The sequence below is a fragment of the Cornus florida genome, unplaced genomic scaffold (assembly GCF_030987335.1).
Source record: "Cornus florida cultivar Cherokee Brave unplaced genomic scaffold, ASM3098733v1 CherokeeBrave_3.0.0_Hap2_Chr05, whole genome shotgun sequence".
Lineage (NCBI taxonomy): Eukaryota > Viridiplantae > Streptophyta > Magnoliopsida > Cornales > Cornaceae > Cornus > Cornus florida.
In genome coordinates this window covers 57,415,515-57,428,249 of record NW_026775575.1, presented here as the reverse complement: position 1 = coordinate 57,428,249, position 12,735 = coordinate 57,415,515, and the positions used below count along the sequence as shown (strand labels likewise).

Here is a 12,735-nt window from a genome sequence, read left to right as displayed (position 1 = left end):
AAACAATGTTGACAAACAAAGAACTATTAACTCTCAATAGTACAGCCTAAAACAGATGTAATTATAGGCTAAAAGTAAAAAACAAAAGTGGTATGGCTTGTTAATCAAAAAGGTTGGAAAATAGTTGGTATAGAATTCAAATTAAAACTTAGCTTCAAAAAACAAACTAGTATTGATTAAATTTGTACAGAAATTCAAATTGAAACATACCTTAAATAAAAATAAAGCTTGAGTCATGTGCTTCAACCAAATATGAATTTTCTTGAAAATATTTGAAGTTGTGTTAGAACATAGAAGAAAAATATTTCCAACAATTTTTGCACAGGGAAATTTTTTGTAAGAAGGGATATATATAGAAAAGGGTCAGGGAGATAGAATGACAGAGCCGAATAGATGTAAAAAAATAAATAAATAAATAAAGAAGTTGTATCGATTTGATGTTTAATTGAGAGAAGACAAGAACTCTTTGCGAGAAAAAAAAGAAAGGAAAGTAAAAAATGAAAAAAGAAAAATGACGTTAATAAAGAGAAATATGACAACTCTTCGAAAACAGTAACGTCGGTATAACATTTTTGTAATTTAAAGAAATTATTTATAAGTGTATATAAATAATCTAAATTGAATACAATTTTATAGGGTATATAGATATAAATATAGATATATACTTAAATAAACATAAACTTACTTTTAATTCTTGAAATCAATTATTTCTTAAACAATATAAAATAGGAAGAAAAAAAGTAAAATGAATTTAATAATTCATTAATCGTACATGAATACGCTTCATATAATAAACATTGTGGAAATTTGTTGGCTTGTTTAAATATTTATTTTTATTACAATTTAAATAACTTGTTAAAAAATTTAACATTTTGTTAATTTTAGTTGCAATTAAAACTATGTATTTTTTGTCATTATTATTTTATAATTGATATCAATTATATAGAGGTAAAGGATATGGTTAGTATTTTAATAAGCAAATAACATTTGGTTAAAAAATTTGTTAATAGAATAGTAAACTTTGTTAGAAAGATTTGTTAAATTAGGATTGTATGATCCTTATAAAAACAATTTAGGACTTGTCTTTAAAACTAAAAAGTAGGACTTACTAGTAATTTCTCTAAATATTATTGCTAAATTATGAATTGTCACCTTTTCTAAATTTTGGTTAAATACATTGAAAATATTGGTTATTTTTTTGTAATTATTTTCGGTTAATAATTTTCAGTTTACCTAGAAGGGAAAATTAACTAAACTATCATTGGTTTCTAATTTTGAAAAAAATTATATAATCGAATCCAATTAAAGGTAATCATGAGTACATGAATTATAAATGCATACAAGCTAGGTATACACTTGGGACCATCCAACAAGCAATCACATAGAGCTTCACTTCCATCAACAATATTAGTGGGCATTAACCATCTAACAAAAAATCACATGGAGCTTCATTTGAATCAACAACATTAGTGGAAGTGAATAGCAACTCCGGCATCCATGTACACTCACTCAAACTCAAAACGGTTGGAAAACAAACTCCAATCGGATTCAGCATTCAGGTGGAGAAAAATAATATAACTAAAATTAAACATTACAAATAGACCCTCCTCCATTCATCCTACATTATTATCTATTCCCTTGCTTACAATATGGGGGGTGTTCGGTACATGATCATCCAAGGCAACAATACAACCCTTCTATATGAGGGAGAGAGAGAGAGAGAGAGAGAGAGAGAGAGAGTTTTATTTCATGCAAACAGCAATCCCACCATGTCGACTCCTATCTATACAGGCAGCAACGGCAGCATCAATTCATCTGTACTCTTTACTTCCATACAGACTGCTGCCGATTATCATTGGGCTCCTTCAGAATGAAATGCAAGTGAGAAAGACCAAACTAGTTACCAGCATTATCTCCCCATACATTGTCCCATGCACCACTAGGAGCAGCCTTAGGTCCTTCAATGAAGTTTTGACCCCCATGGGGGTTGTGAGGGCCTGGAAGTCCGTTGGGTCCAGGAGGATGTATTTTGTTAGGCTTTTTTTTTATGCCAAGCAGCCTGAACACAAATCTGGCCAGCTCTCCATACAATAATCCTGATCGATCAAACAACTGCAAATGATAATGAAACATCTCGGTCAGGTTCATACTGTACAACATTACAGCAAAATCTGACTCACTGAGTTGTTAAATTTCAACGATTACAGGGCCAGTTCTTTAATTTCATCCAGTAATAAACTAAATCAGGAGATAGAAGTACATGAGACCTGAAGAAGTGCAGTCATGAACAAGTGAAATGCCTGGGTATTCTGGTCTATTAGGATTGCAATCCGGCCAAAAAAGGTTACTACACCTTGCATCTGCCAACGTCATAGAACCCAAAAATAAACTTGTCAAAAAGAAAAAATATATTTAGAAACAATAAATAACACAACGGCACAATGTAAAGGCACCAATTACAGCGTAGTAAAAACAAATAAAATAACACGGCACAAAATTCCGGGTACAATGGTCAATATTTACCTGAAGGATGAATAACTTCCAGTTAGAAGTCGAGGAATTTTGGGTGAATTACATTTGCAACCCCTAAGGTTAGACCTAATTACACACGGGTTCAAAAGTGGCCTTAATTACATTTACCTTCCTGCTATAATACCAAACTCTCTCTCTCTCTCTCTTTTATTTTTTTTAACATTCCAGTCTTCATAGATTCAAAGCTATCGAAATGGATAGTTCTTAAACTTCGAATGCTAAGAAAACATTTTACAGTTTGTGTTTTTGGTAGACTAAGCAAAGAAAGAGAGGGAAAAGATGCAGTGAGAGCGCACTTGCAAGCCATGAAATTATAGAGAGTGAATTCAATTTAATAGAATTTTAAGGGTGCTTACGTTGTTAGATGAAATGTATAGAAGCCATTTTGTATGAACTTGATCGAATCACCCTTGGAGTTGTAGCAAAGTTGTGTTCTGCGAAGTTAGGGTTTCCATTGTTGTTCCTACCCATCCATACAAAAAGGGATAATAAGAGAGAGATTTTATTGTATACATGCGCATCGAACCCAAAACAGGTAACCCAAAATCTCTTTGTTGCTCTCCCACAAACCTGTTCAACCCATTAAAAAACGACATCTGTATTGGTTTCATCAATCTGACCCATAATTTTGCTCTCACTTTTCACAATGCTTATGACCAGAGAGCTCAAGTCTGCTTGCGCTCAAAGTATCTGCGCTTTACGATGCCGAGTCAACTCGGCCATTGGCGCTTGTGTGCTAGATTTTTGTGGGTTGTTAGCAGTGAGTTTGTACGACTCAATTGCAGATTGAAATACTTATGTTGTTTTGCTGGTTATGCCAACACAGTGAGGTCATAATATACGGGGTTTATTGGCTCATTTTGATTTTTCTATATTAACTAAGTGGGTTAGAATTATTTTAATAGATGACAGGCTTATTAACTCACTAAATTCAATACTTGGACCTCCTAGGTTGTCTATTTAAGTTTTGACGCTCTATATAGAGAGAGAGAGAGAGACAAAGACACAGAGAAACAGAGAGAAATGGTCTTTTTTTTTTTGGTTATTTGTAACAGTAGGGTTATTAACGTCTTTTCAGTAAAGGGTATATTGGTCCATATCATTTGGCTATTTTTTTTTTGATAAATGGTCCATATCATTTGGCTATTTACGTCTTTGAATCAAGGAGAACGGCAAATATGTCATAACATCAAAAAATTCTGACAATTATAACAGCTTGTTGACGGGAAGGGGGTCGTTGAGCCCGTGCACCTAAGGGGTAAACTGCGTAATTAGGCATATTTTCAGCCACCATGTGTAATTAGGCCATAAACATTAGCGGGTGTAAGTGTAATTTACCCAAGAATTTTTAGTGCCTTCTCTGGAGGACATAAGATTGGCAACCCACTCAACAGAACAGTGCCAAAAGTTCCCATGTTACTAAGTTCTCCCATTAATAAGTATAATACGCCCCAGAAGAATGCTCATATTGGTAAATGCAAAGTGGAAGATATATGCATATAAATTCTTGGAAGTGCTTATCATAAGACCTCTAAGACAAAACCATTTAACTTCTTCCACAACAGGTGCTAAATACTTGTAATAGGAGATAACAAACAGTTATGTCGAGAAAAAGTGCAGAGGCTTAGTGTCCACAAGACCACAATACCACAATACCCACATATCAACTACTAAACACACTGGTTGAAGAAGCAAACTACCCCACTACCCAAAAACAAGCAACAAAATGAACATGCTGTATCAATTTGCTAACCTGAATTATAGTCATCATTTTTGCTCTTTTTTCCTTTTCGTCCCAGGGAGGCAAGTGGTTGAGGTTTTATTTTGACAGGTAGCATGCTCTTACACACGTTCCACATTGGGTTTTGAACCCTCCACCTCCCTTTAGGGAAGGGAGGAGGAGGAAATAACACTCGAGCCAAGACTTTGGTGGTAAGTGATCCCTGAAGGAAACTTCCCCCCACCCCCCCCAAATAGAATTCCAAGATATTTTAATGCCTTCTATGGAGGACATAAGATTGTTACTAAGTTCCATAAATTACAAACATAATTTTCCCCAAAAGAATGCTCATATTGGTAAATGGCAAGTGGGAGATGTATAAAATGTAAATTCTACAAAGTGCTCATCTTAAGAATAAACCTTTTAACTTCTCCCAAAAACACTTACGCAAAGAAAACTGCATAGGTGTAGCATTCATAATACGTGCATATTGGATTGTACGAAGCCAAACTACCCAGAACACAAGAATCACAGAACTTGTTAACCCTAACCCCTTGTGTATTAAAAATATTTTCAGTTGTCTTTCTCCTTCAGCCCAACCAAGTGATAGGTCTCAACGCCATCCACCTACAGAACACCCTCAGTCCCTGCCGACCATATATCACGAGGACCCAAACCCAGCAATGCTAGCCACCATCCATATCACCATTATCCCGCAAACCAAATCAACTAGCATTGCCACCCAGGGCATCCACCTGATTAAATACAACTATGTCCTCGTAAACCAATTTCAGTAATTTACATTATTTTTGACAGAGAATTGAGGTTGGTTTCAATGACTTGGCCTACAGCCGTAGAATGAAGAGAGTCATCAAGAATGGGTGGGAATTTCAAACTGTTAACCCAATAGTCCCATATTCGAGTCAACTCAGCGACTAAATTTGACCCTGTCCATTGAATAACCATTAAATAAACCAATCCACTCACCTACCCCCACAAAGACACACACACAGGCCAAAAAAAAAAAAAAATCATGCGGATATGAATCAAACACCAAAGAGTTCTCCATCTTTTTTATTCAAGACCCTAGCCAGATTTTCAAGTATGTCATTTTGAAATCAATCATGAAAATTATTCGACAATTAGATAAAAGGAAAAATTACTAATTAATGGTTGCCATTGCATTTTGATAAATTGAAAACACATATTTTCCAACTCCTAAAGACTAAAAATCCATTTAAACATACAAATAGAAAGACCACCACAAACTATATTTATAAATATACATGTACATAGGTTATGGCTCCTTGAAATTATCGGGTTGAGTGGGACAAGTAAATGGTATTTAAGTGGAATGGATGGCAACTGGTGGCAATTTGATAGCATCGTAGCTCTTGGCTTAGGTGGAAATAGAGATTGTGTACACGGTTGGTGGAAAGGATGCTCGGGGAGGTGGTTGTATTAGAGAAGGATCATATTATTAAACTTGAGTTAGTGATTGAGGATATAAGTAGGATCTTTTATTCCAAGGTTGACTTGACTCCAGCAGTGAGATATTTTATGTTGGTTTAGTTCGAGTTTGATAAGGGTAAAATGTGTATTTTATAAAAATTACAAACTGGTGTGAGCTACTTCCATCATATTAGTAACAGTGTGTTTCAGGAGAAGGGGGGATCTGTTGTGTATACATAAAACAGAAGGGAAGCAGTATAATTTCAGGAAACTTAGGAAAGGTCTCCATAAGTATCAAATACCCAAAGGGAGGTCAGTGTGAAAGAGCAAGTAGAAACTTGTTAATCTTAAAAATACGTTTACGAAATGACAACCACTCATTAAGAAATAACAACTGCATTCATGGACTAAATCTAGGAACACGTGATCTTACACACCCCATAAAGGGCCAAGTAACTAAAACCACATTGTTTAATTGACAAACACTACTTTTGAAGAAAATACCACATCTTGACTGAATCTAAAGCTTTTGACCAGCACTGTAACTGGATAAAAACTTAAATAACTGACAATATGTGAACAATCTAAATGATTACCTTCTGTTCTATGGTGCATATAGAAAGTAACGAAAGCGGAAAAAAGGATTCGTCTTGACTTACCACACGCATTACGGAAATCCAAAAGCCCGGTGGAGAAGATGGAGCGCCATATGGATTATTTGGATCTTGATCACCATAGGGACCTCCCATGCCCATCCCATAACCACCCATTGGGCCACCAAGCCCACCACTGTACATTCCCCCACCATACATGCCAGAACCTCCATAAAGCCCGCCGGAACCTCCATAAAGCCCACCGGCCCCACCGTAACCTCCTCTGTACATGTTGTTCCCGTACAACCCCCCACCATAAGACCCTCCTAATCCACCATAGGAGCCACCCATTGCCGAACCATAACCAGAATTGTAATTAAAACCAGAATTCAAACCAGAACCATAGCCTGCATGTACAAAAAACAATAATCAGGTGGAAAGCTTGCACCAAAGCCCGTGAACTAGACCTGTCCATGGATCGGAACCGATTAGCCGGATATGGATTGAAAAAAAAAAAATCCGATAATGATCCGAATCCGACAATCCGTTACCTTAACAAATCGGATATGGATTATAGGTAATCTGATCCGATTAAAATTTTATACATATATATATATTATTACATTACAATATACTATATATGAATGTTTTATATATTAGTTATCTACTGGTATTAAATTTATATATATTAATTATTTATCAATATATTCATTTGGTTTCATAGTTATATTATGCACCATCCTATATATTAACAATTCCCCACTCCATCTAACATTATAGCTATACATGTCATTTTAATCTTTGTAAAAATAAAATAAAAAATAATCCGAATCCGATTCGATTTGATTCGTATCTGAGCTAAATAGGATATAGATTGGAACATTCAATCTGATAACCCATTAACGATCCGAATCCGATAGTCTGTTAGCTTAACAAATCGGATATGGATTTGATTAATTAGATCCGAATCCGATCTGTTGACAGGCCTACCGTGAACTCACTGTAAATTTACCCTTAATTTTCCAAATACCACTAAAAGTATTCACTTTCTTTCACTTTTACTTTATTAACAGGCTGTCTGACACCCAATAAAGTAGATTACCTGAAAGAATGAAGAACATATTTAGTAACGCACAAGTAGCTACCACTTAAGCCTTAGAACACGCAAAAAAAGGATCCCAATTTAAGGTCATATAGACTTACTATGGAATGCTAAAAACATCTACTTGAAATGTGAAATTTCAATCTGAATGGACAAATTTAAATTTTCACAGTATTAATTCAGCACCAAAAAAATTTAGTACTAGAGCATTATATGCATTGGTGGATGCAGACTCACAAACAAGTTTAATAATCAAACACCACCTTGTTTCCATAAAAGGAACGTCCACGTTTTACCACAAGTGATGTTATGCATGGTGATGGCAAGGTAAATGCATTAAATCACACTCAATACCAGTCCAGTCTGCAAGATCTTAAGTGTTAACAAGTTCAAATTTTAAATTAAACCAGCTGTTGAATGCTGGTAAAATTACATTAACAACAAGAGTCTACATCGTCTTTATGCACAATACACACAATTCAGTTTAATGGTCTGAACCATGTCATTCCTAGAAGCAAGCTGAAAAAAGAAGCTTCATCACTAGCCATTTAAGGGTCTCTTTTGCCATAAAATAATACCCAACAGAAGAAAAATAAGACAAAGCATAACAAATAATGATACACTATTCACATATGTTAGAGAATATCATTACAGGAGTGATTTAAGCCCTTGACAGAATATTTGATAGGAGTGATTAATGGGACTGATTTTGCGAATCCTCCATCAATATATTTCTCATGTTTATCACATGTTTGTATTCTTTCACCCATAAAGAAAGATGGTCATTGTAATCAAAATTAAGAGAGAACATAATGAAAGAGATGTAGCCCTTTGGACTTTGTGTGCCGTGGATGTAGACGGCCGAACCACGTTATATGTTGTTCTTGCTTAATTTCTCTCTTCACTCTTTCGTTTTTCAACAATATATAATGATATACCAAAAAAAAAAAAATTGCAGAAGGAACGCACAGCATCATGTATTGAAAATTTTAGTACAAAATGTTGGTGAAGTGTGGTGTATGTGACCGACTTGAAAAAGAAATGATGGTTTGGGGGAAAAAGAAATATGAACCACCAAAGGTAAAAATGCCCAAGATTTACATCCAAAAATTTGCAAATGAATCATATTAAAATTTAAGAACATTTACCTCCATAAGTGCTACCATAATTCTGCTGCTCCCAAGGCCTAGTGGGAACAGGCCTCCCAAGTGCATTCCTGTTTACAGTCGTATTCCTATCTGCATTTTGAACAATTTCACCAGGCTTTGCTGTTCCAGAAGCCTCAACTACATCACTAGTGCTACCAGAAGAAGGGGGTTTAAAAGGTGCAGGACCAGATGAGGAACCAGCTCGTTCCCAAGGTTTTGGAGGAGGGCTATTAGCTGCATGGCAAAAAATACCAAAAGCAGATGAAGGTAAAATGGGTTGCAACAATTTCAAAAAGAAAGTAGAGCATCTAGAAAATGGAACATTGACATAGAACTATATAAAAAAATAAAAAGGAAACTAACACCAGGGACAGAACACATAGTTTCTGAGCTGCTAAGCGCTACTAAAAATATGGGAAAAACTAGCATCAAGGACACGGTACAGGGAGTATCCATTCCCAAGTCTCTTCTAAAATGACAAATTAGATCATTAATATAGCCATCCTGTAGAAATATCTTGTTTCAAAAGTTTGTCCGAACATTCAAAAGAGACGATTTCAGCTGACTGGCATCAACCATTTGAATCCAAAACAAGGAACTTACTAAGACAATTGATACTATACAGCCATCTTCTTCTTTTTTATAAGTAATACTATTTACTAGGGGTGGCAAATTACGACACGACACAAGTTAAAAGGGTTTGGGTTTGGCATAAACGGGTTTGGGTCATAAAAGGGTCGACACGATTAACCCGTTTACTTAATCATGTCGGGTTAAGGTTGAGGGGTCCAACCCGTGTAATTCGTTTATGACCCATTTAACTTAACATGTTATAATCATGAATATGACCTAGTAATATGTTACCTGCTTAAATCCAATTATTATGGATAGTTAATTCATTTCAACATTAACCTTGTCTATGCCTTATGATTTTTCTTTTTATTTTGAATATTTTGGGTTAATTATGACAAATTTTTTCTATTATTTAATATTTGATTAAATATTAAATGTCTTGTTTTGATAAACAGGTCATTAAACGGGTTAACACGTTTACCTGTTTAATAAACGGATTAGGTTATTGTTGAGGATTTTGACATGATTATTAAATGGAATGGGTTTGGGTTTACCTATTTAGTATAACACCCTTATATCGACACGACACGAACACGACCCACGAACAGGAATTGCCACCCCTACTATATACCCATCAGAAATACGAAGGAAAATCTTTTGGGCTTCATAGAGTATGTTCTTCTATAAAGTATTAACATTATATTGTTCCTTTCCTAGATTTTTTGCTTGATGACAAAGAAGATCTATTAAATAACACAAACAAACTCTAGGCTTTACCAAAAAAGAAACCTATGTTTCTCTTAACATTCAACAACCAAGAAAAAAGAAAAATGGCTCTTGGTGTTTCCTAAAACGCATTGTAGTAATTTTCCAGAGGCATACATATTCTATTAAAATGCGGCAACAAACGACATTCCTTGTTAAACAAATTTTAATCAGCATATTAAAGCCACTCAATTTAGATATTGAGATTAGATACAAGTAAAGTTTCATGAAAAATAGAAACATGGATAATTAACCAAACTAACTCTTGAAAACATAAAAAGGGCAACCCTAGTACACGAGCCACCCACCACTGCAGGGTTTGGGGGTTTACAGCCTCTCCGCATGGGGGGTAAGGTTGCGAACGAGTTTGCCCTTAAGTAATGATCTAAATCTTGAAAAGACCTAGGACTTCAAGTACCTTATATTATAAAGACTACAGCGCAAAACTGGAATCGGTGATTTCGTTAGACCCATATAGCACAAAAGTCATTACAAAGCAAAACCATTAGGACTAGGCGCTTATCCTTATTAAATAGATACAAGTACAACTGTCAACCTCACCGTCAAGCAAAAGCCTTTTATACCGACCTGCCATTTAAAAAGACCTATCATTGAGCCCTCTAATCTAGCCTTGCCGCCTGTTATAGCAGAACAAAAATAAGCAAAACATCTAAGTACCTCAAAATCTATCCTGCCAACCATCTCCCTCAAGTAAGGATATTGGAAAAAAGTTTCATCCCACCATCTGCTAATGTCTAAAAATAATTAATATAATTAACTCTAAATTAATCTGCATTCTGTTTCGTCTTGAGTCAAAGTTTCATTCAAGTTCCAACTAAAGTTTACTTAAATTGTGGTTATCAAGTTAAGCTGGCCAGTTCCTTCAGTCAGTCCGATTTCTAACATCCCCTTCAACACTTGTAACTGGAATCAAATGAAATTTCAAAGACATAATCATTCAAATTCTTTACCTTCAATTTGTAAATTTCATCGAGTTAATCTGAACCCATCCGATCCTACAATACCCAATTTCGCCATCCAATACCGAGACTAACAAACTTGCCAAATATAATGATGAATAAGCCAAAAGCATTCAACATTTAAAAAATAGATTCAATTCCCTCGAGGAGAAGAAGCTTCAAGACAAATTAATAGAAATGAGAAGTTTATCTAGCCTTTTTGAATAAAATCACAAAACATCTCCATCCAGGTGACAAAGGGAGCATACTCCACTTTCTTTCTTTTTTTCTTCCTAATTGGTACTCACACACTCCCCCTCCAAGGAAGTGTTTGCACCCAAGAGGAGTCGAACCTTAGATTTGATGCTTCCAGAGGCACCAGGGCGAAGTGACTTACCACTTGAGCCAACCCCTTGGGGTTCATGCTCCACATATTGTACCAAGTATGATTTGTATTTCTCGAGAGCAAGAGAGTTTTTACCAAATCACATGCCCAACAATACAAAAAGTTACTCAAACTTTCAATTGGTCCTATCTTGCCTTCCTTCTCATTACTCATCATGATCATATTAAAATGGTCTCTTACACACAGTAAAATTGGGTAAGGAAATAGAGATCTCCATAAAACCATCGGTAAATACAACATAAAGAAAAACCAGAAGCTAATAGTGTTTCACATCAACAATCAGGAACCAAAAACATCTATAAACACAAGATAAAAAATGAATGCTATTTCTATTTAAAAATAATTATTATCTGAATTCTAGCCAGGATTCATTAGTGATAATTCATATACAGAGAGAGATCAGAGTATCAAAATTGGGAAGATTGTTAGAAGGAACCGGTCATCGTCTCAGCTGAAAGAAGAGTAATACAGCAAAAAGCTCATGAAAACAAAACAACTACTTCTTGCAAGAAAGCCAAGTTTGGTTACTGAAAAAATACAGGAAAAGGTAAATAAATATTTATTTAGGTTTATAATTACATGAGACTCGAGCTCAGGGAAAAAGAATTTGATGAGACCTCATGTAACAAGACCTCTTCTGATCCCACAAAACAACATCAACCTAACATTCGAAATTATAATTTCCTTCTCAATTCCACCTCGATAGAGAAACATATCAGGATTAAAAACCCTAAAAACTTCATCGATAAAACAATCAATTCAGACCACCGCAAAGGCCAAATAATTTTCCCATCAAAATCCTAAAAACAGAATCGAGTTGATGATGACAAAACCAGATCAAACTGATGTAAAAAAAAAAAAAAAAAGGGACGAAATTGTATTGAGATCGAAATTTGCGGACCTGATTGTTGAGCTCTGGACTCCATGGAGATGAGATGAGGACAGGCGTCGCAACCTCTCGTGACGAAGAGAGAGGGAAAGAGGTAGTGAGAGGAACGGTCAGCCAGGTATATCCTCTCTCTATTCTATTGCAAAGCCCGAGACAAAGTGGTCGGTGTTCTTCTGCCCCGTCAATTTACAATTGTGCCCTTATCAAACGGATTTGTACCGTGTGACGGATTTGACAAGGGTTTGTTGCTTTTTGATAAAATTAATGCATAAAATTATAAAACTCTCTGCTACTTTCAAACTCTAATTATAAAATCTCAACATATTTTGCCCCAATATTCATGATCGAATAGGGTTATAAAATAACAAATTTAATATTATTATTTAATGTTAAATTAAAATTTAAAAATTAAAAAAATACCCTTTAAAATTACAAAAATTATGCCCTCCCTCCCTCTAAAACTCTCACCCTTTTTTCTTTATAACATAATTTTTGTAATTTTAAAGGATATTTTTGTAAATTTTGAAAATAATTTAACATTAAATAGTAAGATTGAATATGTCATTTCATAATCCGCAATGTGATCATTTTTAAAA

The 12,735-nt window shown here is 35.0% G+C and overlaps 1 protein-coding gene across 1 annotated transcript; it reads right to left on the bottom strand.

Annotated features, from left to right (window-relative positions):
• Positions 1-1,426: 1,426 nt before the first annotated feature.
• LOC132306548 (peroxisomal membrane protein 13-like) lies at positions 1,427-12,297 on the bottom strand. The gene is made up of 5 exons (XM_059803969.1): positions 12,152-12,297; positions 8,548-8,781; positions 6,364-6,704; positions 2,268-2,360; positions 1,427-2,112 (listed from the first exon to the last, which is right to left on the bottom strand). The coding sequence occupies exons 1-5, from the start codon at positions 12,174-12,176 to the stop codon at positions 1,897-1,899; spliced, it is 909 nt and encodes a 302-aa protein (XP_059659952.1). The 5' UTR covers positions 12,177-12,297; the 3' UTR covers positions 1,427-1,896.
• Between the last annotated feature and the right edge of the window lie 438 nt (positions 12,298-12,735).